Raw genomic sequence first — 26,055 nt, 5'->3', positions numbered from 1 at the left:
TTTGGCTGCGCAAAATGCCCCTAGCAGATCGCAAACCAATTTTATTTTAAATTTTTTTAATCTTTTTTTTCTCCAAGTTTACTTTTTGCTTCAACCAGCATCTTGAAATATACATTCATCAATCTCGCCTTATCTGGATGGCAGAGAAAAGAAGGGCTTCTAATATGCCTTGCTACAATTTCGGCTGGTGCTAATTCCGGTATCAACAAAATGTCGTAAGAGCTTGGAGACACCAAAAAGGGGTTGAGAGCATTATAGAACTGCAGCCGCATCCAGAGAAATTAGCTTCCTAAGCTCTCACTTTTATCTTTTTTTCAGTTTTTTCAGCTCCCTCTGGTTCTCAGAGATTACACAGAGTTTTTTTCCTTTTGTAATCGATCAAGAAACCCTCTATCCGTAAGAACTTATTGCTCACCTTACCTATCTCATCTGCAGAGCTTTTCAGTTGTTCTCCGAGATGTACACTCGTTTTCCCAGCTTCTCGCTGTTATCAAGGTATTTTTTGGCATCCTTAATTTGATCATGAAATTTTGCATTTCTTTGAAGGACATTTGTGATCGACTCACACATTTGTTGCCCGCAAATGTTCCAATGGAGTCTCAGTGCGGTATTTGAGATGAATTTCAACTATCCTTAAACATTTGGGCGTATAACAGCCTAAAATTAAAATAGTTTGAGCGAAAAATACAGGCTCCAATGGATTTTCTTAAATCAAATATGTTTTCATCTTAATCCTGCAGAATACGATGTGTTTCCACTTTTTTCAATCCCTCAGGTAACATTGTCATTTTAATCTCTTTGTTATGCCCTAATTGCGCTCAAATATGTCTTAAGTTGAATTGCCCAAGCAGTCCAAGCTTACGTGCTTTACCTTTACTAATTAACGTTTTTCTTCTACCTTCACAATTCTTTTTTTGGTACTGTTCCTCAAACGCCTTTAAAAACTGCATTCTCCCAATGATTTTAGCGGCTGTATTATTATATCCTTGCTTATCACGTTCTTCGTCGAAACTACAGAGAAAATACACAAAAAAAACAGTCCTAATCTTTTACGTAGAAGATAAACTCTTAGCCTAGTGATTATAATTTCCCTAGCTATTCCCCACAAATGGAGCATCTGTGTTTCCATTACTGCAAATCGTTGAAAATAATACCAGCTGTATGGTGAAAATTTCAATCCAAAATGACCACATCGATCATAAAAAATCCTCGTTTTGTCACAGGAAGGCCTCTCTTCCTTTTAATGTTTTCCTACTATGATTCATAAATTGTGATAACTGGCTATCTCTCAGGTTTTTATCGATGAAACCACGTTCCCCGCCAAAATCACAAAAGCTAAATTTTTTAGTTTTCGCCGGTTGCTCTACGTCTATTGGGTGTGAGAATCAGCTTCAGTTGTTTCAAAATCCTGGATCGGTTACGTAATTCAAAACATTAGGATACGTTCTATTGCGCATAGTGAGAGTAAAGTTGCGATAAATTTCTCTGCTGGTTGCGTTAATCAAAACGCGCGACTCGCTTCTTACATTTGTGACTTCAACAAGTACTTCTTCTGTGCACAAAGTTATGTTTGCGAACTTGAACTGTTTTTTGCACAATGTTCTATGTGCAAAAAACTTCCCGCTTTTGCGGAGTGATAACTTGGAGGCGTTATTTTTCTATGTTAAAATGTTTCGCACTTTGGTTCTTTTTACTAAACACCAATTTTGCTGCTGCCAACTAATATCATCTATATCTCGTTCGCGTGCATGCAAGGTCTCAATTTTTATGTGTGCATGCAAGATCTCAAGGTTTAATTCAACATTGATTAGAATTGAGCCCGAAACTTTTGACTACCAGGTGAAAGCCACTCCACTGGATATACATAGTTGACACCTCTGTTATTCCCTTAACTCATAAAAAATTGTTGAAAAAATTCAGTAAAATTATTCGAAATCTCTGATAATAAGATACTATCTACTTTCTCCGGTGTATGATAACATCCTCGTTTCCAAAACCTGCTAACTTTTTTTTTGTGTCCCATCGTCGAACCAGCTGCTTTTCTTAAGCCGCGTCACGAAGTATGACTTGACATACATGCAATTTTTAGCCTTGTTTCTGATGCTACCGGTTTGAGCAGTAGTTCCTCGCTTCTGAGCACTTCAGGTTTTTCTTTTGTTTGAGTGCAATTGCTATTTTTTCCCAATGATATTATTTCAGTATTAGAAAGGATTCCAAAATAATATGCTTTTAATGATGAGGATATGTATGATGAGGATATGTATTTTGACTTCATGAGTGTTTTAACTGAAAAATATATCATTATTATCATTATTTTTCGTTCCATTCGCTGATGCTTTAATATTACACTTTAAAGACCTAGCGGCTTTATATTTCGATTTTTTTCACTTTTTCTTTTCTTAGTAATGGAAATGTGTTACATCCTATTCTTACCCTTCTCCTTGTTTTGTCGGTATTTGCATGATGTTTTACAAGGACGATGCTTTACAAAAAACTAACACTCTCCTTGTTTTCATTCCCTTTTGTGACTCTCAGTATGTCATCCAAAACAACGTGTTTTCGCGTTATTTATAGTGCAGTCCATAGCTTTTTGAAACTCCACTGTCATTTCTGCTAAGCCAATAAAACTGTAAGGAATCTGTAGGTACCTGTAGCTTGCACCCAACGATATTAAAATTGCAATGTTATTGCAGTCAATTTTATTTAACCGTAAGCATGTTTTAGATCGAGTATCGTAGAATTTAATGTTCCGGCTGCCTTTTCAGTTTTACTTTGGCTTCCATATCCAGCATTTAGTCTACATTTGGTATTTGAAAAGCTGATTGTTTTTCAGTTTTGCATCTAAAGCTAACTTGATACAATTGTCATATTTTTTCTTTAGCGATTATTTAACAGTCACTCGAGCTTTTGTCTAACCGCTTAATGTGATCTACTGCTGAAAGATTTTACAGTTCTTTTTCAAATTTATCTTGAATGTGTATCGGGATTCTTCTGCCTTTTTCTTGAATGGGGCATAGTGGGTATTTAGCGTTAACTACATTGAGTTAACTACATGGTTTATTGATCGGCCTTGTATGTCAAACAAATCTTTATAATTTCGAGAAAATTTTGTTTCCAATCTTTTGACTGCTCACTCAGTAGCAGGTCAAACCTCGACATTTGATTTGGATCTGGTTTCTGCCTAGTGCTGATCCCCTCTTTCTTTGAGGGTCTAATCACCAAGATACATCTTGTACGTCGCTCCGTGATTAGGAATGCTTTGTCTTGTACTTCCGACCCCGCGGAACGTATATCCGTTTTTAGAGCTCACGTATCATGATTGGATGTTTGTATTTTATATTTCTCGCAGGTTTAGGTTTTCTGCTGGGACAAATGTTGTCTTCTGTTATAATTCCAGATTTTTTTTCGCCGTTGCCCAAGTTAAAAACAGTACTGGTCTGCCCGTGTCGACTGTCATGCTGATAATCTGGTAAGCAATTCTAACTAACGCTTTTAATGACTTCATATTTTTTAGTTTTGAATCTTTGCGTATGTTGAACTTCTATACAATTTTCCCATTGCTGAATATTTTTTTAAAATGACCTACCGTGAAAGTTCTGCTGCTCCTGTTGCATCGCTTCTTTTCTGTTTTTGTTTTAGTATTCGTTCTACCCTCTGGTTGTTTTATCCTAATTTGATCTCTGTTCGATTGCAAAATCGTCTGGCACTATTTCCTATGGAAATTTTGGGTTGTTGATTGATTTTTATTTGCGATCCCGAGTGCTGAATTGCCGATGCAGTACTTGTATTCGGATTGTAAAATGCCTGCGTAGTTTGCTTGATCTGCGCAAAATTTATTGCTTTTTTGAGTAGAACTTTGGAGAATAGGTTTCAAACATTAACGTATCTTGAAGTCGAACGCTTCCAGAGTTTTTCCCGGCTCTTGCCATATATTAAATAATTTGCATCATAGTTCATACTTTGGTATTTTTCAATTGAGACTTTAGCTAAAGCTAATGTTTCCTTGATTTATAATACCAAAAATTCCACTTGCTGGTTCTTCCAGCCAAATCGCTTTTTCCAATTCGTTCCTAAAGCGAGTTACAACCTAGACACAAGAAGTTTTTATACATCATTAGTGTTTTTATTATGACCCACTTCAGTCCTCTTTCTTTTCTTTCTTCATTTACCAGTATGACCTTGTCTCTTGCCAATCTATCATTTGCTTCGCGAACCGGCACTGCAGCCGCATTTTCTCCCGTTCGAGCTGTTTCTGGTCTCGGTTCATGTTCCTTTATGAATGGTTTCGCGTCTTCCAAGAGTATTCCTGGATTCACGATTTCTTTTACAGTCACTGCCATGAGGAATTGATCAAACCATATTTTCAAGTCACACGGTGGATCCGATTTCACTGTAGTCCACAAAACAGGAGTCCCCACGTCAGTTCGGTTGTCTTGAGACAAGAATCCTGCTTGCAGCGCCATGTGATAACCAATGAAACTTCTTGTAACTTAGGATGTAAGACTACTGAGAATTTCAATTGTAAAATTTTCCGGAATTTGGATTCTTTCAAATCATTTTTTCTGCTCAGATCTACTTTGGCCTAGTTCTATACGTGCGTATGGCCAACTGAATAAACAATCTTAAATTTCATAACGGCATTGATGGCCTTGACAAAGAAATAGATAACGAAAGTAAATTGCATCAAACATCAAGGTTGCTGCCACTGCAGTGTCAAAGACAATGGATTGATATGCATAACATCAAGGTTGCTGCAACCGCAGTACTACAGACTGCAGCAAACGTCCATCACAAAACGAGATACAGAAACATGGCGCTTAACGTCTTAATTTTACCGCCTCCAAAACAAAAATTAGATGCTTGCGTTCTTCCGTGCAGGATAACGAGATCTCGTTAAGACATGTGACTGAAGATTTTTATAGTCGCAAAAAGTTTACATTTAGTGTTCCTAAAACAATAAAAATTCCTAAAGGAATTTTGAAGTCGCATGCATGCTTACAATTACCAATGAAATTGGGAAAACGTGATGAAAATTGGGTTAAAACCAAAATATTACGTCAAAATCATCAACACATTTTCTATGGGAGCAAAGAAAAGTGAGCATCGTGTGTAAAATAAGATAGTACAATCTGCAAAACCACAACATGAGGGCGGATCAAAAACTATACAGTGGGCAGTAACTGGAGCCCAGGCCACAAAAAGTTTGAATGGCTGTGGAGCTGCAAAGGCAAAAGTGTAGAGAACGAACATATTTTGCAAAGGCCGATCAAAGGAAAATTTGACAAACAGGGAAAAGGAACCATCAACAAACAAACTCCTCAAAGTAAAAAAAAAATTAGGCGCACAGTCAATCTAGAAGATAAAGACGAGGCTGAATTAAACTCGTTCATAGATAACTTATATCGGTGACAAAGACAAATATGCATTAAGCTCGCAGCTATGCGACTATTCATCAAATTTGGACATTGACATGTGATGTTGGAAGTGGTGGAGAAGTAACAAACATCCAGTGCCCCAATTAGGAAACTCAGAAAGGACACAAAGTTCTACCGAGGATCTGTCAAGATCACTACGCATTCAATTAACACAATTAACACTAAAGGGTTAGCTGCCGCGGTAATAGAGATTATGGTACACAGAAGCACAACCAACAGGACTTAGGACGTACAAGATGACCAATTTGTTACTTCTGGGGTATTAGTGGCAGACATAACATTTTCAAACCAATACTAGGCAGATACCTGTTGTCCGATTTGAGGTTCGAAATATTACAGGCTGAAGGAAGAGACAAACCCAAAGGCATGGCATTTGAATTTTCTCATGAAAATTTTCACGTGAGCTAACATTTACATGGAAGGAGAAAATTCATTCACTAGAGGACTACACGAGTCGTCAACTCCAGCAAAAAAAAGTTTAAACTGTTTTCAGCGCGCCACGAAAATGACGTAAGGGAACAGTCCGCCTGCAGACGCAGGTGAAGGAAGGGTTAAAACGCCAACAGGATACATAGACAAGTTAGATGAGCCCAGATCAGCTATTTGTCTCACCAGCAATCATAACAGTCAAATTAAGAGCTGTACAGCTCATCACGGCGAAACGCTGTTGTGCCCCTGTTTAAACATGCAATTTTTTTCGGTTATTTTTCTGGGCTGGGTAATGTTGCTTCACCCTCAAGCAGCGATCACGGATAATGGTGGGCCTCGAATATCCGACCTTTCGATTGAGAGGCGGAGACCTAACCGCTTCACCACCGCTCCCCTCAAACGTGTTAAAAAGAATACAACTGGGATTCAAAATAGGTGTACAAAACTGTAGTTTAAAAAACATGTTTAAGATGGTTAGTATTTACAGTGCTGTGGGCAAATTATCACAAGATATAACAATGGAATCCATCGAGGACCATGATTGGTCACGAATTTGGCCCTAGAGAATGCGTACAGTCAGCTACCATTACATCTGTCGAGCAAGAAAAACACTCCAGTCTCAGCAGAGTGGGTGGATTACGAACGGAAGCTTACCAATTGCAAGCCAAGTTTTATGGACTGAGGTGTATGCCTGCCATTTGTCAAATAGAGTCAGATAAGACATAGCAAAGTTGAAGAGTACCTATTGTTTCGTAAGTGGCACTTGAGTGGTTACGAGAAGGAAGAAATATGATCCCTCGAGGAGGATGAGCAAATGTCGAGCAAGATTGGATATGAAAGTTGAGTGAACCTGCGGCCCAAAAACAACTTCATACAGCAACATATAAAATTGTTACGGTATCAGTTCAACAAATTAGGAACACGATCACCGCTAAGGGTAATAATAGAAGCGGAAGCCCGAAAATATGAGTTACATTCATTGATATAAAGGTTCCACACAACATCTGATTAAATGTATAGGTATTTTACCCCACTTGGGAGATTATTGAAAAAGAACAGAAAAGCAAATGGCTAAAAAATACCGACAAATTCCAGCAAAACAAAAGGGCAGTGGGATCAGTAACAGAAATTAGAGAGATGTCAAGTAACGCACAGATACCACCAAGATATCATTCTTTATCAATGGTTGAATCATTCTTGATTTCTTGTTAATCCTTTCGAAGAAAGTATGGAATATGTGTACACGGTCTGGTTGTTCTGATCAGACAAATTTCGAACTTTTGACTAACCTTTTCTGAACAAACTTGTTATATCATCTGAAAAGTGTTGACAACTCTGAAGAATATTTATTTCTACTGTGATTTTTTTCGTATTTTGATGGACAGTTAAGAAAGTTTGCAATTGGCTAGTTTGGACAAATTTAGGACAACTAATCTTATATATGATTAGTTTGATTAACCCGGCTCATAAAAAGTTCCAATTTGATTTGAGTCAAGCTAGCAAAAAAGCTAGCAAGAAATTTTTATAAGTTCCTGGACGCCAATGTTTGTATTCAATCAGGGGTGGATTTAGGGGGGAGATATCCGCTTTTGGATGACTGACCTACCTGAAATTTTGTCTAAAGGCGCCTTTGACGCCAATATATTCTAATTTTGAGGGGTGAGCGCGCGCCGAAAAAACGCGATTTTCTGGTCAAAAATTTCCAAATAACGCCTAAAAACCCTGTTTTTCAAAATTTTGCCTTCGGCGCAGAAAACTTGGCAAAAAAGGGACTTTTTGGTGATTTAGAAAGCTCAAAAAATCAATTTGGTCAACTTAAAAAAAGTCGACAAAAGGTTTGAATTTTTTTCAAAAATCCGCCCCCTTCGAGAAAATCCTAGATCCGCCCTGTATCCAATAAAAAGTGGGGAATATTTTCAACAGAGAAAATCTAAAGAAAAAGTATGAAAATTTATCGTTTAATAAATGTCCTCAAAAGAGTTGTAATTGCATAGACCTTAACTGGCAACCAGAACATTCAGGGCTTCGTTCAGTTAATGATTCTTCCTCTTGTTCAGATCATACGTACAATTTTTTTCAACTTCCTATCGATGCAAGGTCAACATTCAATAGTAAAACTAATTCAACATCTCTTGCGCATTGTTTCCTTGACACCTCATTATATTCCCCAATCCTTACAATGTAGGGTCCGATCATGCTCTTTAAGCATTTAAAATATAGTTTGAAGGTTTTTAACGGGTGTTATGCCACTTATTTTAGCTGATGTCAGGTTTTCTGTTTCTTTGAGCTAAAAAACGCGACATCTAACACTGTAAAAAGCGCATCCCTCTGATGTTTAATCTCAGCAGTCATCAGCCGGAGACGTATTCAATTTTATATGACGCACCCTTGACTATAGATTAAAAGTATTTTGATCACATTTTAGAACCAAAGTGTAGTGCTACCTGCTTTCAGTTTGCTTAGATAACCTTAAAAACGTCATTTAATTGCAAAACGCCAAAACGTCACGTGAAATTAAAAAAAATTGATTGGCTCATGACGTATTACGATTTGAATGCATTAAGATTCCAGGCAGCTAAACCGCTATATTAATTAATATTACAACATACACTCTGTATTGTAACCGACAAGAATCTTTATTTATTTGAAATAATCCTTGCCTACTCAAAAGAAAACACTGTGCTTGAAATCAGGGCACCCTTTTACAATGGACTTTTCGTGCAAAATACGCCATCTCAAGACTTAGCATGTTTAAAGGTAACAGAGTCAACATTATTTGTGTTGCAGTATAATTTGATTCGAAATTTTTTGGGAGAAAAAAATGTTTCTGTCTTTCTATAAGGAGGGGTTTCAAAGTATTTCTTACGTCTAGTTTTAATTTTTAAGAGCACAATTTATTATTTTTTGCAGTTTGCTGTCGCGCAATAATTTTTTAAGCAACAAGACTCTAACATCTCTTAAAACATTTTCATAGATCAGTTCTTAAAAAATTTCAGATTTTGAGGTGCAATTGGCAAAATTGTATTATGGCGAAATTGAGACTAAATAATTGTTTTTTTTTCTATCATCTACGACTTTTTCTTAGTACGGAAACGTACACTCCGGTAAATTAGCTGAATTATTGGCTTCCTAAGAAAATCTGACATTGAAATAGATTCTTTAATAGTTTGATTGGTTAATCGTCAAAAAATGTGATGGGTTGGATGACAGCTGGCATGGTAGTTTCCAAAACAAAGAAAATTTTTGTAATTTTTTCCAGGAAACTTCATTTAACTCCTCCAGGATGATCACATGATCTGGGTACATAGTATAAGGTATCATGCGAAGTCTTTTCTATTTTTGAATTCGTCCTCAGCAAAAACAATTGTGTATATTTGAAACTATCTTCTACAAACGTTTTAAAAAAAATTAAAAAGTGGCAAAATTCAACTAAATGCTAGTAACTGGTACAAAGAAAAAAGTCAGAAGAAAAACTGATGAAATTTCATAAACGTAATAAATTAAAACAAATTATATTTCTAAAATGATTTCTTTCAAGCGACAAAATTTGAAAGAGGCTTGAAAATAATCAGCTGTAACTGTTTTAAATTAGATCTTATTGCTTCAAAAACAAATAGCATTATAAAAAAATTTCAATCAATTTTAAAAATTTCTCATGCCACAGAATAATTTGAATATTCCCGGTCCACCCGTCCATTAACACACAAAAACAAGAAAAATTACGAAGTATGTTGTTTCGCTTCTACTAACTCATTAATTATTTCAAACAACATTATTTATATCAAAAATTGTCTCAGTTCAATGTAGAACAATTCCTGGGCCGGTATAGCTCACTGCATTGGCTATGCTCCGAAAGAAAACGAAATGTTTTGCGCGCATCATTAATGGAAGTTGGTCTTATCGTCAAATTTCAAATCAAGGGACCTGGGTTTACAAAACCCATAAAAATTTTTAACTAGCTAGTCAAAATTGCTCTGGAAAAAATCCTCAAACATGAAAATCTCAGTTTGACTAAAAATTTTTTTGACAGACAATTCGACGACACAATTCCGTATGTAAGGAGAAGTACAATAACTTTCTATGATAAACAATTTCCTATTTATTGACTAGCTTTCTTAACTGAAATCAAAATTATGATTTTTGCCTGAGGTTGTTCCTGCTAAGTCCGATAACTCATAACCAAAAAATCTTTTGTAGTAAGAAAACCCACTGAATTTACGGAAATCCAACAACTAATCTGCATTTGAATAATATGCAAAAAATTGATTTTTTTCTCTCTGGATAAGGTTAGGAATCTTTTGCTCAAAAATTTAAGCCGTTGGAAATCTCGGCCAATTTTTAAAGATGATTGAAGTTAATTATGCCGTTCAAAAGAATGAAAAGTTCAAATTTGGTTTCACACAAAAAACTTTTGTCATTTTTGTTTTGTTTTTATGAGAGATTCAACTTGGTCCACATGATAGACACAAAGGCACATAGTTTTTTATTTATACCGTTTTTCAAAAAAAAACAGTTTGAGTATAAAAGTGCAACTTTGGAATTTCTACTTTGGAATGTTTGTAATAAGGGTCAATCCTCTTAAACGAACTTGTATGACCAGCTTTTTTTGTATGACAAAATTTTTATGACAAGCACGGTACGTAAACAGAGTGTACCTTTTAAATAGAATTCAACCCGGGTTTTGTTACTTTCTTCCATAACTGGAACAAACACAACGCGACCAACCAATAAGTACAGATATAGTCATTTATAATAACCGCTCAATTGTACAAAAATGAGTAAGGTATTTAAAAAGTTTTTGTCGGTTATTAATTTTTGTCCAGCTGTTCATTTCAAATTTTGATAAAGTTGCACAATATGAGCTCCTAATTGGACTTCCTTCATAAATAAGCTTATCTCACTCTCTGATTCTACCTATCCAAAAATGAAAATACGAAAAACAATTTATTGTTTAGCTCGTAGCGCTGCGCGACTGTTGACCCATTGAATCAAAGTTGAGCACTCTAGCAGCCAAAATTGTTTACTGTTTTTGCTCAAGAATTGTTTTTTTTAAGGTGAAGACCGTTTTAACCAACCATGCCAAAATCTTTTTAAAAAAAACTCTAAAGGAAACCCTGTCAGAAGCTGTCGTTTATCAAAAAAAAAAATACTAGCCTGTTTCAACATCAAGAGCGCCTCAAAATGTATTTCAGTTCAATCTCCATCCAAAAAACTCATATCATTTTTGGGAACAAAAAATTTGGTCGACTTTTTTGCACTGAAGTTTGAAGAAGTGATGCACATTTGTGCCCGGTGAGGTTTTTTCTTCAGACAGGTTTTAATTTTGTAACATGCCATTTGGGAATGATTTTTTTAGTATCTGAACTCTATTTGAAGTTTTGAGCTAAAAATTTTTTTCTAAATGCACTTCACTTGCGATCTTTTCTGTTCCTCTTTTCGAAAAAAAAACGAAATATTTATGCTTGGGGTGGTTTTTTTAATCAGTCAATTTTTGTCTTTTCAACTTTTTGACGGAATTTGTTCATGCTATCTGAAGAATCTGGAGTTCAATGTAAATAGTATTTCACCTGTGATTATTTTTCCTAAAAATATGATGGTTTGATTTTGAGACTACTTTGACCAGTATAGTTCATATTGGGAAAATTAATGCGCAATATATTTCGTTCTAATAAATTGTAAGCGGAAAAATAAATCCTTCCAAATTGAATTGAAGTAAAAACTTGCTCTTTTTTTGTGGCTTGATTTTTTACATAGCTTGTGGGGAGATAAAATTAAAAGTTAAGAAATAATAACTTTAAAAATTAAAAAATTCTTCTCAATTTTTTCGACCCTCAATAAAAAAATTCAACCAAAAAACTTGTGATCGACAATAGAGGGCATGGAACATAAATTTGGAAAATAAAATCAATTTTTTTGACAGTGTCATTAATTTTTTTAAACATCAAAAATAATATCTTAGACGTTAAAGAGTAGTCAGAACATTCAGGGCTTCACCCGCATGCGATATGAGAGCAGCTTTGTTTTTTGTTTTTTTTTGTCGAAGATAAAGGTGCCGTTTATAAAATGGGAAAATGTCTAACACCAAAATCATTGTATGCAATTTTCACAGCATACATTGTCTACTTTTATTTCAATGTGTATCGTGAAGAAAAAATTGATTAGAATTTGCTGGCTTTAGCTTCTTTCGGAATATGTATTTGTTTCAATTTAGCCAATTAATGTCACATACAAAATCAAATCAATGATTGTGTGTTATTCTGTTCAAGATACAATACTGGTAGCTTGTTTTCATTTGATTAAAATTAGAGTCTCGCTGATTTCTTGACACGAAAAGCTTGTCTGCGCTAAGCATGCCTAATTTCGATGACTTGTGTTTCTAAGGAGGAAAGAAACACTCTTTTAGACTTATTTTTGTTCATTTTTGCTTCTTTTTTCAAATTGATGATATCCACTGATCATTTTTTTCCAATGGAGTCCATGATTTGTCTGATTTTTAGTTTTCCGTTCAAAAACAGGGTACTCATCAAAAATGGATGCTCAGGTGATTGGTTGTACTACATTGCTCACAGGTCAAATACTCTGATTCAATGGTTACTTCTTTGATTTGATATCAGTTATTTTATTTGCGAGCGGGAATCATATTTGTGGGGTTAACGAGCGGATTTCAGACTTTTAGAGGTCGCACAAATCAGAAGATTGTCTTCATTTTATATCACACCTTCCAGATATCTTCTCAATCTAAATGAGCAAAGACGTTCATTTATAAATATTACCACATGATAAAAGAGACTTATGACTTTTGATTGTTTACCTTATACTTTGAATTATGCCTGTCAAACTTCAAAATTATTGATCAAAAACTGATTTGTGGCATGCCTTTGCCTAAATTTGGTTCCGGTTATGTCTTATGAGCCACCGAGTCTTCCTTATTTGAATACATCCTGTGAAGTTTGATCTTAATTGTCAGTTCAGCTCCGTTGTTCTGACTGGCCCATAACCGGCTCTTATGCCTTGCTCTGTTGCACATTCGATTGGCAAAGCTGAGACTGGCAATAAACCCCTGCTTGCGTGCAATTCAAATAAACACGAGTCCTTTAGGTTAAAACTGCCCAATTTAGAACCCATTGTCTGCTTATTCACGCTCTGTTTATTTCGGTTAAGTCTTACAAACTTATCCATTTTTCAAAATTCTTGTTCGAAGACTCAAAAGGTAACCTTAGAGGATTTTTCCGCCTCTGCGATATCCATTATTGTCAATCAATATCACTTTTGAACCAAACTATTTGGACGCCGGAAATTGATATGCTACCTTTTCTTGGGTCAAATTTGTTTTCGGGCGGTTTCTCCTCCCTTCCTTATGATTAGTGACCAACAACCACTTCTAATAAACGAATTGTGTCTATGCATTTTATAACCCGTTTAATCTGAAGTATTGGATGAATTAGCGAGCAGAAAACGTTCAAGTTGCATATTTTGTGAAGCCTCTTTGAATATTGCGATGAAATTGATAGTCCAAAGGAAAAGAATATAATTAACTGCCATTTCATTTATCTAGTCCTCCAAACTCTCTCAAATTGTATCCTCTGCCTTGAGAGGCGAGATGGCTCCATTTTGTCTCCTACGGGGCATTTTTAGGTCCCTTTTTTCACGTGCAGGATAATTTGAAATTTAAATATTTTCCCTATTGTTTGTCGAAACAAGCACGGTCTTCACTAAGGCTGCTTTTAAGACCTTTAAAAATTACCTGCTGAAAGTCTGAATGAAAAATTGGCGAGGAAGCGCTTAATTGCTCCTCTATTTTTTAGAATGAAACCTTTTTTAAATTTTTTCTTTTTGTAATTGAAAATTGAAGGTAAAACTCGTAAATGTAATTAAAGGTAAAGTATTTGCAATTAACCACTTGTGACGTGCGATGATGTAATTTTTTAACATACTGACCTTCTCACATTACATATGCGGATATCGATTTTTTCCTAGCAAATAGTGAGAAAGAAGATGACTAAATACACAATTACGACCATCATCGTATTTAACGATGAACACATGTCCATAATGTACAGACAGACATTGTTAATTAGCTCAATGCCACCTCTTTCCAAAATGTTATTCACATGCCATCGATGAATTGGAAAAGCCATATTTAAATATCATTCGTTTCTTGATTGAATCAGACAGCGGAACCGACGAACTAAACTGATTGGTCTTATCTGTTAATCTATTACCATTCCTCCCTCCCATCGTCAGAGTTGCGACCTACTATTATGTTCATAATGCACGGAGGCCACACTTACGACGAGCCCATGTACCTCTCAGCCTCTCTGACCACTTCCAACATTCCGGGAAGTCCTGGTGCTAAGTATGAAATCTGTGGTTACGAAGCCAGTCCCACAAGGGGCAAGGTGTGGCCCAGAAGAAAGGACTCTCCTGGTATCATGCTGCATCCATTCCAGAGAGATCTATTGTACAAGGTCAGTCTATTCAATTCAATATCTCATAAGCAAACCAACTAGTATACACTGGTCCTGCTCACACAGAACTCTGTAACTGCGACTCAAATTTAGGAAAAAGTGAAACATTTCTATAAGTAATGGTGGTTTCTGCAGTTCGCAGAAGGTATATGAAAAGCAATCCAGCCTGTGTTTGCATAGTCTGTTTCTCATACTTCCCCCCATTCTATACTGAGTTATTTTTGTTGAGCGAAGCTCTTTTTTGTTTCTAAAGCCATTTTTTGCGCCTATAACTTTCACATGGCGTGGTCTCACTATAACAGCCAAAATCTGTCAGGGTTTGGTAGACCTGAAGCTAGAGGACAAGTGAAAGCTGGTCCTCGCACACTATTATTGCCATGGCAGGGGATCGAATATACGATCTAACGATGACGAAGTGAACGCCTTACCACTAGGTTAGGTGCCTCAATGATCAACGGTTGCTGTGGGATGGGCTTTCCATTTAGGCAGTCTTTCCATAAGAGGGTTGAGGCTTAATTTTATTAATCTATGCATTAAGTCACAATAAAGGATTTTTGAGAGGGAGTGTTGATTTCATTTATTACTGCAAAAACTAGAAAAAAACAGAGTTGAAAAATTTGGATGGTTTGTTTTCAACGATTTGGTAGTTTTTGTCTTTCTTCTGCGGAGCAAGCAATACGCGAGCAAGCTGAAGCTAAGCTCCTTCATAAAAAAAACATATCTTATTTCAGGAGGTTATTTGAAATTTTAGATTATCTCCAAAATTTTTCTGATTCCATTCAACTAAGTTGCGGGCTTCCAAAGAGTTGATGAATGTCAATAGTCAAATTTGCAGATAACTTTAAGAAAATGGTTAAAAGTTACTTTTTTTTGTAGCTAATATCGAATCACAGCGTCATCTCGTGTTTCAATAATTCACTCTTCACTTAGATTGCGCATTCCATTAAAGCACTTTCCATAAATAAACAAGGCTGCTCGTATATCAGGGCAAATTCTCGAAAATTCCGACTGCTTTTTAAGCAATACCAAATAAACCAAAAAATTCAATTATATCAAGAATCAAGTACGAAAAATTGGATCGCATAAAAATAATGCGACCAATTAGCATACTTCAATTCACTTTGAAACAACTTTGTAATGCGGGATAATTTGCCACGCAAAAATAATTCCGTTCACGCTTCTTTCATCATCAAAAATAAATTTTTTGAAGCGCGCACAAAAAAATTCAGATCACGGCTCGTCCGGCAAGCTACAAAAAATAATCAAGAGGTACATATCTTTTTGAGTTTCAACTCAATATTTATCAATGGAGGCAAAAACAAATTGTTAAGAATTATTTCGATCGCTTGATTTTCAACATAACTGCTGTGGTTGTGTTATTTCAGGTTCGTTTAAAATCCATATTGTCGAAGTAAGTCATTTCTAGCTTGTAAATTTTGCTAACTTTTTTTGCTAAAAATCGATGTGCCTTCAACCAAAACTACTCGTATCAGGGTAAACTATTGGATGTTCCAACTGCCCTTTGATATATCTACATGAATTTATAATAATGAATCTGGTTTGTTTGCTATTAACATTTTCTTTAGAATGCCATTGGTAGTTTTTACTGTGCTAAATTTGTTCTTTTTCCGAATGCACGAAAAAAAAGAGAAAAAAAAAACAAATGAAAATGTGGTAAAAAAATGGTCACAACCTTCTATGTTACTGGCATAGCAACCACCAGATATTTCTGAAAGGCAAAAATGTGAGTTAACTCACATACAACTAATAGCATATTTTAGTTTCAACTTTCAAAGAAAGTGACGGAATAATTATGCTTTGTTTGTTTTTTCATTTAGTCACATTTTGGTTTTTTGCAATGCGTGTTTTTGGGTGGTTTTAATCTCATCTGGAGGTCAAATCTTTAAAAAGTTTTAGCGGAGATCAATTGTTGTAATACATTTTGTCTGTAAGTGTTTTTAGTTATTTTCTGAAGGTACGAAAATTGCTAATTTTGCCAAGTTGTCGATAATTGACGAGCAATATACTGCATTCTCATAACAAGCGTAGTCGGAGGATTAAATCGTTCCGAATTGATTTGAAGTCATTTGGCCTTAAAACCAGGATAAGAGAAGCTAAATAGGTGTTTTAAATTACGTGTAGGGATAAACTGATTCGGAAAATGAGAAAATGCGAAAAAATAAATCCGTTTTTTAAAAGTATTTATCAATTTTTAAATCAGAAGCCTTCTAGTTGACCCTAAAATGCAATCGGAACATTCAGGGCTTCTTCGTGACATACGAACAGTCTTGTTTGGATCAATTGGCGTGCCTCAAATCACTAAGGAATGCTCTCTAAGATGGGTTTTCTCGCCGCATTTAAAACGCACTAATGATAAATTGGAAACTTCACGCGTTTTTATTATCCCGAACTGATCAAATAAGCTCAAGCTCAAAAAAATTAGAATATGTTTTTTTTTTCTGGTTGTATTCTTTTGAGCTCAGGACACCAATGTTTTTCAAAAAAAATTGGTCAAAACTGGCTGCACAAAACTCGATATCTCTCTGAAAAAAAGCAGTCCGAGCATATTTACTCTTCGTCATTGGTTTTTTGCTTACGTTTGCCTGTTTCAATTTCTTCTTCTTCTTTTCGGCCATCCGCTCTCCTATTAAACTAATAGCCTGGTCTGTTTCACTCGCTTCATTACTAACTGCCTCTCTTTGCCCTCTATAAAGTGTCCTCCTTTGTTTTTTTTCTTCGAATCACAGAAATTGGAAATAGTTCAGCTGTACTTTTTTCTATGGCGGAAACTAACTTTCTGTTAGCACCAACTGACGTAATTATCATATATATTCAAGTAATGTCTGCAACACTCTGCACAAAGATGCACACCTCAAGGCCAGTTTATACCGGCTATAGGAGTTGTTAGCATTGCTACCTACGTTACGCTAGTTTTGCTAACTTTGATCTAGATATAAGGTCGTGTCCTATTCTTATTGAACTCTGCTCTTCCGAAAGAGACTCCGTTCTAATGCGTAACTGATACCGAGTACCTGATTAAACATACAATCATTTGTATTTTTATGTACTTTATATTACATTACTCATCTACAAAAGTGTTTTCTGCCTGGTTTCTGTAAAAGTAGTTTTGGCCTAAGAAAAAAAATTGGGGCTGATTAACCTTCAATTTCTGTGATTCGAAGAAAGAATATTCTTTTCAAGCTTTGCTTGCCAATGTTAACATATGTTTCAAAGAGGAAGTATTGGGACTTTATATTATCCATATACCCCAAATCCACCACGAAATCTCCTTTTTCACCATTTGTTTGTTTTTCAATCTTTTTTGATGCATCTCATGCATTTATAGCGCAAAACATAGCTGATCCAAGCGAGCCATATATCATCAAAGGAAATGTCCTTCTGATTTTATCTTCAACCAATCTTGTCTCCATTACTTGCTCTGTCATCCACTAGGGTCGAATCAGAGTAGAACTAAACTCGAAAACCCAGATCTAGTTCTACAAGAAGCTGCCTAAATGTAAACACGTCTCCAGTATCTAATTAGCAGACCATGTCTGAAAGCAGCTCTTTTTGAAAAACAAAATGACAATTTGAAAATTATAAAACATTGTTTTTGAACTAGTCTATAACAATATTGCAAGGACTGGGGTCTCATAAAATCAAAAACATCATCATTATCATCACAAATCTAATTTTAACACCAATTTCTTGTATTCAAATGTGTTTGCAGTTCAAACTTATATAAAAAAAACACAGTCCAATTCACATAAGACGCCAGTTGTTACCTCCATAAAATGATTTGGGGATACAACATTATACCCACTCTATAACGAGCTGAAATTTTCATCAGGGCCATCTGCGTCTGCTCTTGACGACCACATGGTTTTCAATCTTTCTGATGGCATCAAAGAAATCTTTCACTAATTCGCGCACGTCATTCGTAGTAGGAGCAAGTCCGTCGGATCGAACGTGCTTCCGGTAACTATGCTAAACGTTTCTAAAAAATGCGATCCCATGCCATAATGTCAGATTCTGGTATCAATTGTTGACTCTTCTACTTAACGAGTTTTCTTAGTTACGGCTGATAAGGGATCTAGCAAAAACTTTAAAATTCTAATCTTTTAGCTTTAAAACCACCTCTTCCATCTCCGCTGCTTCCTCATACTCGTCCATGATCTGGCAGCTGTTTGTGTCATCCATGAAAAAAACGGTTTGCACCAGCATCTTCTTAAGATCACTGAGAACTTAACCGCACTAGATTGTCGCGAGTTTTCACCAGTACAAGAATCGTTTCGAATTCTGGTTACAAAAATTTCATGTACCAGGGAAGATCTTAGTGCTATTCTTGATGTTTATTATGATGCTTCGTTGGGGCAGAACCTGGTTTCCACTTGAAGATTTATTCTATAACGTAAGATTTGATTTCCATCCGATTTTCTATGTTTGTTTCATTATATCAACTGAAAAGATTTTCATTAAAAAGCTCTTTGAAAAAATCCGTCGGCAGATGTTTACAAAATTGCTTCTCATTTGATAACTTATTACCACTGTTTTTTATATATATCATGGTTTTCTGATTATAGCGTAAGGACATTTTTTTAGCAGAAATTAAATACAAAGATATGATGGAATGATGTGTGCTGAAGAGACATTTAAGCATATCAGGTACAACTTTCAAAGTAACGCAAGATTTTATCGCAACCAAGTATAATCAAGTTTATAATGCATATTATTCTGACGTTTTTTCAGCCCAGAGACAAATGTACAGGCTCCATTGAGTAATTTAACTTGCATACAAGCTAAAACAAAAATCTAATTGACGAAATTAACGAAGACTATAATAACAACGCAAAAAAAAGGCCTTGAGTCGCAAAAAACAGCTTCGCTCAGCAAAAATAACACTGTCTGGAATGTGGGGAGATAATACAAATCGACTATCCTCGACAGGACTGTTAAGGCCTACTGATAGCTCCTCTGCGATTCGCAGGAACTACAATTATAAATTATAATTATAAACAAGCACCGCACACAGGATGGTTTGGTTTTTATTAACAAAAATTTGTCAATGAGGCAACGCAGCAATAAAAAAAATCGTCTTTCGTGTTCAGAGTTTTCCGAATTGACTCTCCAATAAGCATGACTGACGATTTAAACTTTTTTTCTGGTCACTAAATTCAAGAACTGACTCCTTGATTCTTTTAGGTTTAGTCGCATCGACAAAAACTAGTGCGTAATGTTTGCTACAGACCATTCTGTTTTATTCAATTCTTTTATATCAGAGATCCCACATTTTAGAGTGGCTTCATCAAAGTGCATTTCTAATGAAAACTTTGATTCAGCAAAGTATGTCAATGATAGGGAAAGTTAAATTGAGGAAAGAAGTGATCTCGACAAAGAATCTTGCGTGACTTTGAATTCTATATTTACAAGGTTTGACAAACTGTCATTTCTTTGCAACAGTTTTTTAATTAGATAAGATAAAATATTTTGAAGCAACCGAAGTTTTTCCTATGCGACTTTTCAAACTCTCCCGTAAGATTCCGTGATTGATAGTATCGAATGCAGATGAAAGGTCGGGAATAATCAAAGAAACTTGTCTCCTATTATCTAGACAGGCTAGTAGATCATCTGTAGTCTTCAACAGTGCCGTTTCGGTGGAAGAGTACTTTCTGTAGGCAGATTGATACTCATCAGGAAGATTTTCAGAACTCAGGAACTGGTTGAGTTGTTTGATAAATTCGCTTGAAAACAAAACTGAAAAAAAAATTAAGTTTGCTATTGGTCGATAAGAGTTTATTTTATTTGGGTCAAGCTTTTTTTTTATAGTAAGTGGAGTGATCACTGCTCTTTTAAAGCATTCGGAAAACTTGGACCAATCTATGCAAGTATATATTTTTTCACAGGTCAGTTCGCTCAAGATTGAGCCAGTTTTTTCAGAAAAAAGGTTTTAATATATCTTCACAAAATTGGAGTGTGACACTGAACTGATTCATTTGTCCAGTACAAAATATTTTATCTTATCTAGTTAAAAAACTGTTGCAAAGAAAGAACAGTTTGTCAAAACTTGTAAATCTAGAATTCAAAGTCACGCAAGGTTCTTTGTCGAGCTCACTTCTTTCCTCCATTTAACAGACCACGAAATCGATTTTATTGCCTTTAAAATGGATTATTTCTGAAAAAAATTATCCATTATAATCCATTAAAATCGATTATAATCCATAATTTTCGGCAATTAAATCGATTATTTTTGCCAAGATAATCCATTATAATTGAATATTTTTGAGATAAAATTCCATTATAATCCAGTATAATTGATTATAATGCATTTTATTTTTAGAACTAAATTCGACTTATTTCGCAGGAGTTTTGCAAATTTTGCAGGAAATTTGCAAAATGTTTGCTATGCTTTTTACTAAAGGCCATGTCTCAACGTCACTTCCTCCCCCCTCAAGTATTTTTTACCTCCCTTCAACTAAAGAGGGGGCGTTAAACTGGGGGGACACAACCATTAACCTCCTACCCAAAATCAACCAATAAATATTTCCCCCGTGATCAACTATAAGGGGGGGGGGGGGGGCGAATGGCAGTTGTGGTAAACTGGCAGGGGTTAAACGGGGGGGGGGGTGGGGTTAAAGTAAAATTCAGACCACGAAATCGATTATATTACCACTATAATCGATTATTTCTGAAAAAAATTATCCATTATAATCCATTAAAATCGATTATAATCCACCATTTTTGGCACTGAAATTGATTATTTTTGCCAAGATAATCCATTATAATAGATTATTTTTGAAATATAAATCCATTATAATCGATTATAATGCATTTAATTTTTAAAACTAAATTCGATTAATTTTGCAAATTTTGCATGAAATTTGCAAAATGTTTGCTATGCTTTCTACTGAACACCATGTTTCAGCGTCACCCCCTCAAGTCCCCCAATTAAAGAGGGGGCGGTAAACTGGGAGGTGACAATCATTAACCTCCTCCCCAAAATCAACCAATAAATAATCCCTCCCCCCGTGTTCAACTATAAGGGGGGGGGGGGGCGAATGGCAGTTGAGGTAAACTGGCAGGGGGTAAACGGTTTGGGGGGACTGACAGGGGTTGAACGGGGGGGAGGACTAGCAGGGGGTAAAGGGGGGGGGGGGTAAGCTAGCAGGGGGTAAACGGGAGGGGTAAATTGGCAGGGGTGTAAACGGCCACCGTTCCCCCCCCCCCGCCCCATATTCCTACCGTAACATAAACGGGGGTTGAAGACTGGAAGTTGGGGTAAAGTAAACTGGGGGAGGGGCGATAAAGTGAACAGCTTGCAGCTTGGGGATAAAGTAAACGGGGGAGGGGGGAGAGGGTGTAAAATGTAAAGATTATAATCCATTTTAATGGATTATAATAGATTATAATGGATTACATTGAAACAGAAATTACTATGATTATAGTCCATTTTAAATGGATTATAATTGATTGTTTTGTAATTTAAAATGTAGTGACCATTTTGTGACAATATAATCGATTATGATCCTTGGGCGCTCGGTGCGGGTAATCTTTTTGCAGCTTCCATTTTTATATCAAAATGCAAATAACCTAGAAAAAGAATTGAGATTCAACCAACTTTGAGGAAAAGTGTTCGTTTATCTGTGTCTTATGCACAAAACGGTCCAAAATTAAAATCCTTACTTGTCTTAGCTAAAACTAATGCGGAAGAATTTGATTGGCTGATATTAGCCAATCAAACTCAAGCAACATGGCCAGGCATGTCAATCAACCGGTCCGGCAGAAAAAATCTTAGCCGAACTTACTGAGAATGTGAATCTTAACCAAACAATAAATTTGATTTCATGTTTTTTTTTGTGAAATTAAACCCAAACGAAAAAAAGTTCAGAAAATTGGTTTCAGCCCGAAAAAATTTCTATCGTTTTGGTCATTTCGGCCAATAATTTTATCTGCTTCAAATTTTAATTGAAATGCCGAACCATGTTATTTGCATTTGATTGGCTAATGAACCAAACAGATTGAACGGTGGCGTCCCTCATGCTTGAAGGACCAAATGCTTGAAATTTATTTTAGCTTACTTTCAGCCAATCAGAATTGAGTATTCAAAATCTCAAAGTAAATCGTGAAAATCTCGGAGTAAGAAAATAAATTCAGGCCAATAGTGTTAATACTGACCGATTAGATAATATGCCGACGAGTTTTCAAGAATGAAAAAGTCTTATGATTTTGAACTCATTAAACTTGATGTTTATCTGAATAGTTTTGCGGTTGTAACCCGCAATTTGTAATATATTTGATTATTTTCTACTGATTTAAAACATTTTCTGTTAATATTGACTTCGATTTTGTGAGAAAGGCATTTAGCCAATAGAAATGCTTAGCGATTTTGATTGGTTGAACTTTTTCAAGCATTCGGTCCTTCAAGCATGAGAACCCTCCCCAGATTGAACCACATATTGACTTAAGATCATGAATTAGAAATACTTATTCTGGGCCGTTTAGTGCATATGACCCGTTTATCTTGCTCAAAAAATTCCAAACCTTTTTTTTCAAACCCTGTTATCATGAAAAATTTCACATCATCCGATATTTGAAAGATACTTGTCTCTCTATCAAACGTTTCGTTATAAATACAGCGACACTTCCGCCTAATCTAGTTCTTTGTGTAGGTTTTCCATATCGATATTCATCACCTGAGTCATTACCCTGCGAATTTAGAAAATAGACATCGTCCGGTCGTAGCTGTTTATGCTATGACTGAAACATCAACATCACTAAAACTAGCATGCTATGAGCGTGCGTAGTCTTTTTCGTTAGGGAACGTATATTGAGTGAAACGAAAAAACCTAATGTCCCTTCTACCGCGCAAGTTTGCTGCTTCAGTGGATTTGTTTGCAGTCAGTCATTTTCGACATTGTTAACCACGTTCTCGCCTCAGTATCAAGACAAAAACTTTTTTCTTCTACATTATTTTCAAGCAATGATTAAAGTCGATCGATGATGAAAAAAAAATTATTAACTAAACAGTGGAATTTTTGAGATGCGAAATGTTTTGTTGTTTCTCTCATATGGCTGAGAATAAAGCGTATATTTTGGCACCAGGTGACTCTATTCTTTTCGATATCTTAACACCATTGTGAGCATATCCGCTACAATTTCGCCGGTGACCAAAGGTTTTTTGATCCTTGTTCATTTTTTCTCTCGTGATTTTTTGCTTTGGACCTCGTATCTATCCAGTTTCTGACGTTACATTTTCTGATAAAAACCGAGGTATTTAAATCGAAGTTAGCGGAGCCAATAATGGTGACAAGAATCAATGTAGATTGAGGCAGTGTAAGAGTAGCCTACAATCCAGTCCTTTGTTTTGCCGATGACTGAGTTTTGCAAGTATGCAATTCTTTAAGCATCTGATAATGCTGAACTATCGTGAGAAGTGGCTTAAAAAAACTGAATATTTCATGCCACTGCACAGGGTCTCTTCTAATAATGACTGTTTGTCGTAAGTTACTACGTGTTGTTCGATGATGTTCCAAATCGTGTCGCTGGATTTATGCTGCCGTAGTTTTTCCAAACGGTCGTTGTTTTGTTCTGGTTAGCTGATGATGTAACAACCTTGATCGACTGTTTCCCTAAATCTCTGTGCTTCAATCCACAGTACCCATACCAAAACCTCGTGTACCTGTACCTAGCATACTTGTACCTACCATACATGTACCATTTTATATTGAAAGTCTAACTGCTGCTGATTTCTTTTGAACAAACATCTCTAAATCTTCTATTTTAACTGTTAGCTTCTAATTGACCCATTATTCCCGTACCAACCATATCTACCCAACAACCCGTATTCCTGTCGTCTGTGTCGTACCCTGCGATTGCTGGCTATTGTTGCATTCAATTTGCAAATCCGAAACCATTTCTTTGAAAAATTACTTCGCAATCTTCGTCCAATTGGCCTTTGCTTATCATACCTAGTTGTTCCTAATCAGATTACATTTTTTATGCAGAAGGGTCAAATACCATTTCAGTAATTTTGCTGTTGGTTGTCCAAGTTCCCAAAGCGCATTGTTCTGTAAAACGATGTTCTTGTGGACGCTGACGTAGCCGTTGATTGAATGTTGAAGAGCTTCCATTGACAATTCCTGTTAAATGATTATCTCCAGCTGATTGGAAAACTATGTCTCACCCATCATGAACACGTGATGCATTTGCTGTTGCATAACAAAATCTTTACATGCATTTGCTTGTATTCCAAGTATCCCATTATCAGTACCAATTTCAGGAGCTTTTTGTTTCTTAATGAATCTGTGTTTGTAACTTCCTGAACGTTTACCGAATATTTGCCAAATCCTAATTGATCTCGAATTTTCTTGGCGAAACCTCATTCAGAGTCATGTATACCTGTTTATCTCCCATATCAAAACCTGAGCCAGCGCCTAATTGCTATTGCATGCTACTCGCTACTCACACTCCAACTCCAAAGCATGTCCAGGTGGTGTTTTGGTTGGATTTGTCTTCGAGTCATTGTGCCCTCTCTTGATAGTCATGGAAACCATCGTTCAGTCTGATTCTGATGATCTGTTCGGGATAATGACGTTCGGGTTTAAGGATTGATTCGCCGAATATTGTTTTGCAAGTTGGTCAAATTCTGATAAGGTGGCTGAGTTTCCTGTTGATCTTGAGGTAACTGAGCGTTAGATTCCGCAATGCTACTTCTCTGGCAAATTTCTTGAACTTTCCCTTTTTAAGTCTTATGTTGTTCATCGTGGGGCAGCTGATAGCTGTCTCGCAAAACGTTTCTGATTATTGCGGCAATTTCTTGTATTTCTTGTTCTTCATCTATAAGTGGTTGGTCATGTTTGTGTTGTGAGTCCTGGTGTTTGCGTGTCTGATTTAGAGTTGTTTCCGGATCTGTGTCGTTTTGATGCTTGGTGCTCGTGTTGTACAATGTGAGCCAAATTGTAGACGACTCTTCCGTTTCCAATTCATCAGTGCTTTGAGCCTTTCTGTACAGCCATCTTCTAGTCTATCTGCTTTGTTGGAGTTTGTTGCTACTGTGGCAGTTTCGAGGAACAATTTGTCTATCTGCCTCCTTGATTGTAACTCAAAGTTGTTGTCTTTTATTGCTTTGATATCTTCCACGTCGTGTCGTATTCTTCCTGCACAAAATGCTGAGTGACATCCCATTCTCCTCACAAAGTGATGCACAGCTATTCGAGCTGCTGTCGTGTTTTGATTTTTTTCATGGTAATCACAATAACAACAATTGACGTTTGTGAGTAATATTATAATGCCCAGAGGCAGCAAAAAGGAGCAAACTTTTTGAGCTCACTTTTAGAACATAACTGTGCTGATATTCTAAGTACTAAAATTACAGCTGCTAAATCCACTTTTCTATGTTTGTTTTCTTATTACCGCTGAGCTCAGAACAAGATTGGTTGATGTTTCGGTGGCAGGACAATCTACCCTATTCCAAACTACCCTATATCATTCTACCCTATGCCATTATACCCTACATACCAATCTACCCTATACCAATCTACCCTATACTAATCTACCCTATACTAATCTGCCCTATATACCATAATGAGGTATCATAATGTAATCTTTCAAAGTCCTAATTAGAATCGGAAAGATACAGCACGTGTTAATTCATTTGAGTCTAAATTTTTGGACTCAATTTGAGTCTTTCACTTAAGGAAATTGTTCTAAAGACTAAATCGCAATTA

At 36.0% G+C, this 26,055-nt stretch overlaps 2 protein-coding genes across 3 annotated transcripts in view; one reads left to right on the top strand and one right to left on the bottom strand.

Moving 5' to 3' along the window:
* The window catches only part of LOC134845257 (eukaryotic peptide chain release factor subunit 1-like), a 574,579-nt gene that overhangs the window by 67,165 nt on the left and 481,359 nt on the right, over positions 1-26,055 (bottom strand). The window lies entirely within an intron of this gene.
* The window catches only part of LOC134845169 (G protein-activated inward rectifier potassium channel 3-like), a 60,152-nt gene continuing 46,639 nt past the window's right edge, over positions 12,543-26,055 (top strand). The window contains exons 1-2 of one of the 2 annotated variants that reach the window (XM_063862053.1): positions 12,543-13,074; positions 13,842-14,332. In XM_063862053.1, coding sequence (XP_063718123.1) covers positions 14,126-14,332 — 207 coding nt within the window. In that variant the 5' untranslated portion in view covers positions 12,543-13,074; positions 13,842-14,125. Of the gene's footprint in view, positions 14,333-26,055 lie in introns of both variants that reach the window. The other variant, XM_063862052.1, reaches the window with a different exon arrangement.

The sequence above is a fragment of the Symsagittifera roscoffensis genome, chromosome 4 (assembly GCF_963678635.1).
Source record: "Symsagittifera roscoffensis chromosome 4, txSymRosc1.1, whole genome shotgun sequence".
In the NCBI taxonomy this organism is placed as follows: Eukaryota; Metazoa; Xenacoelomorpha; order Acoela; family Convolutidae; genus Symsagittifera; species Symsagittifera roscoffensis.
This window is presented reverse-complemented; position numbering and strand designations above follow the sequence as displayed.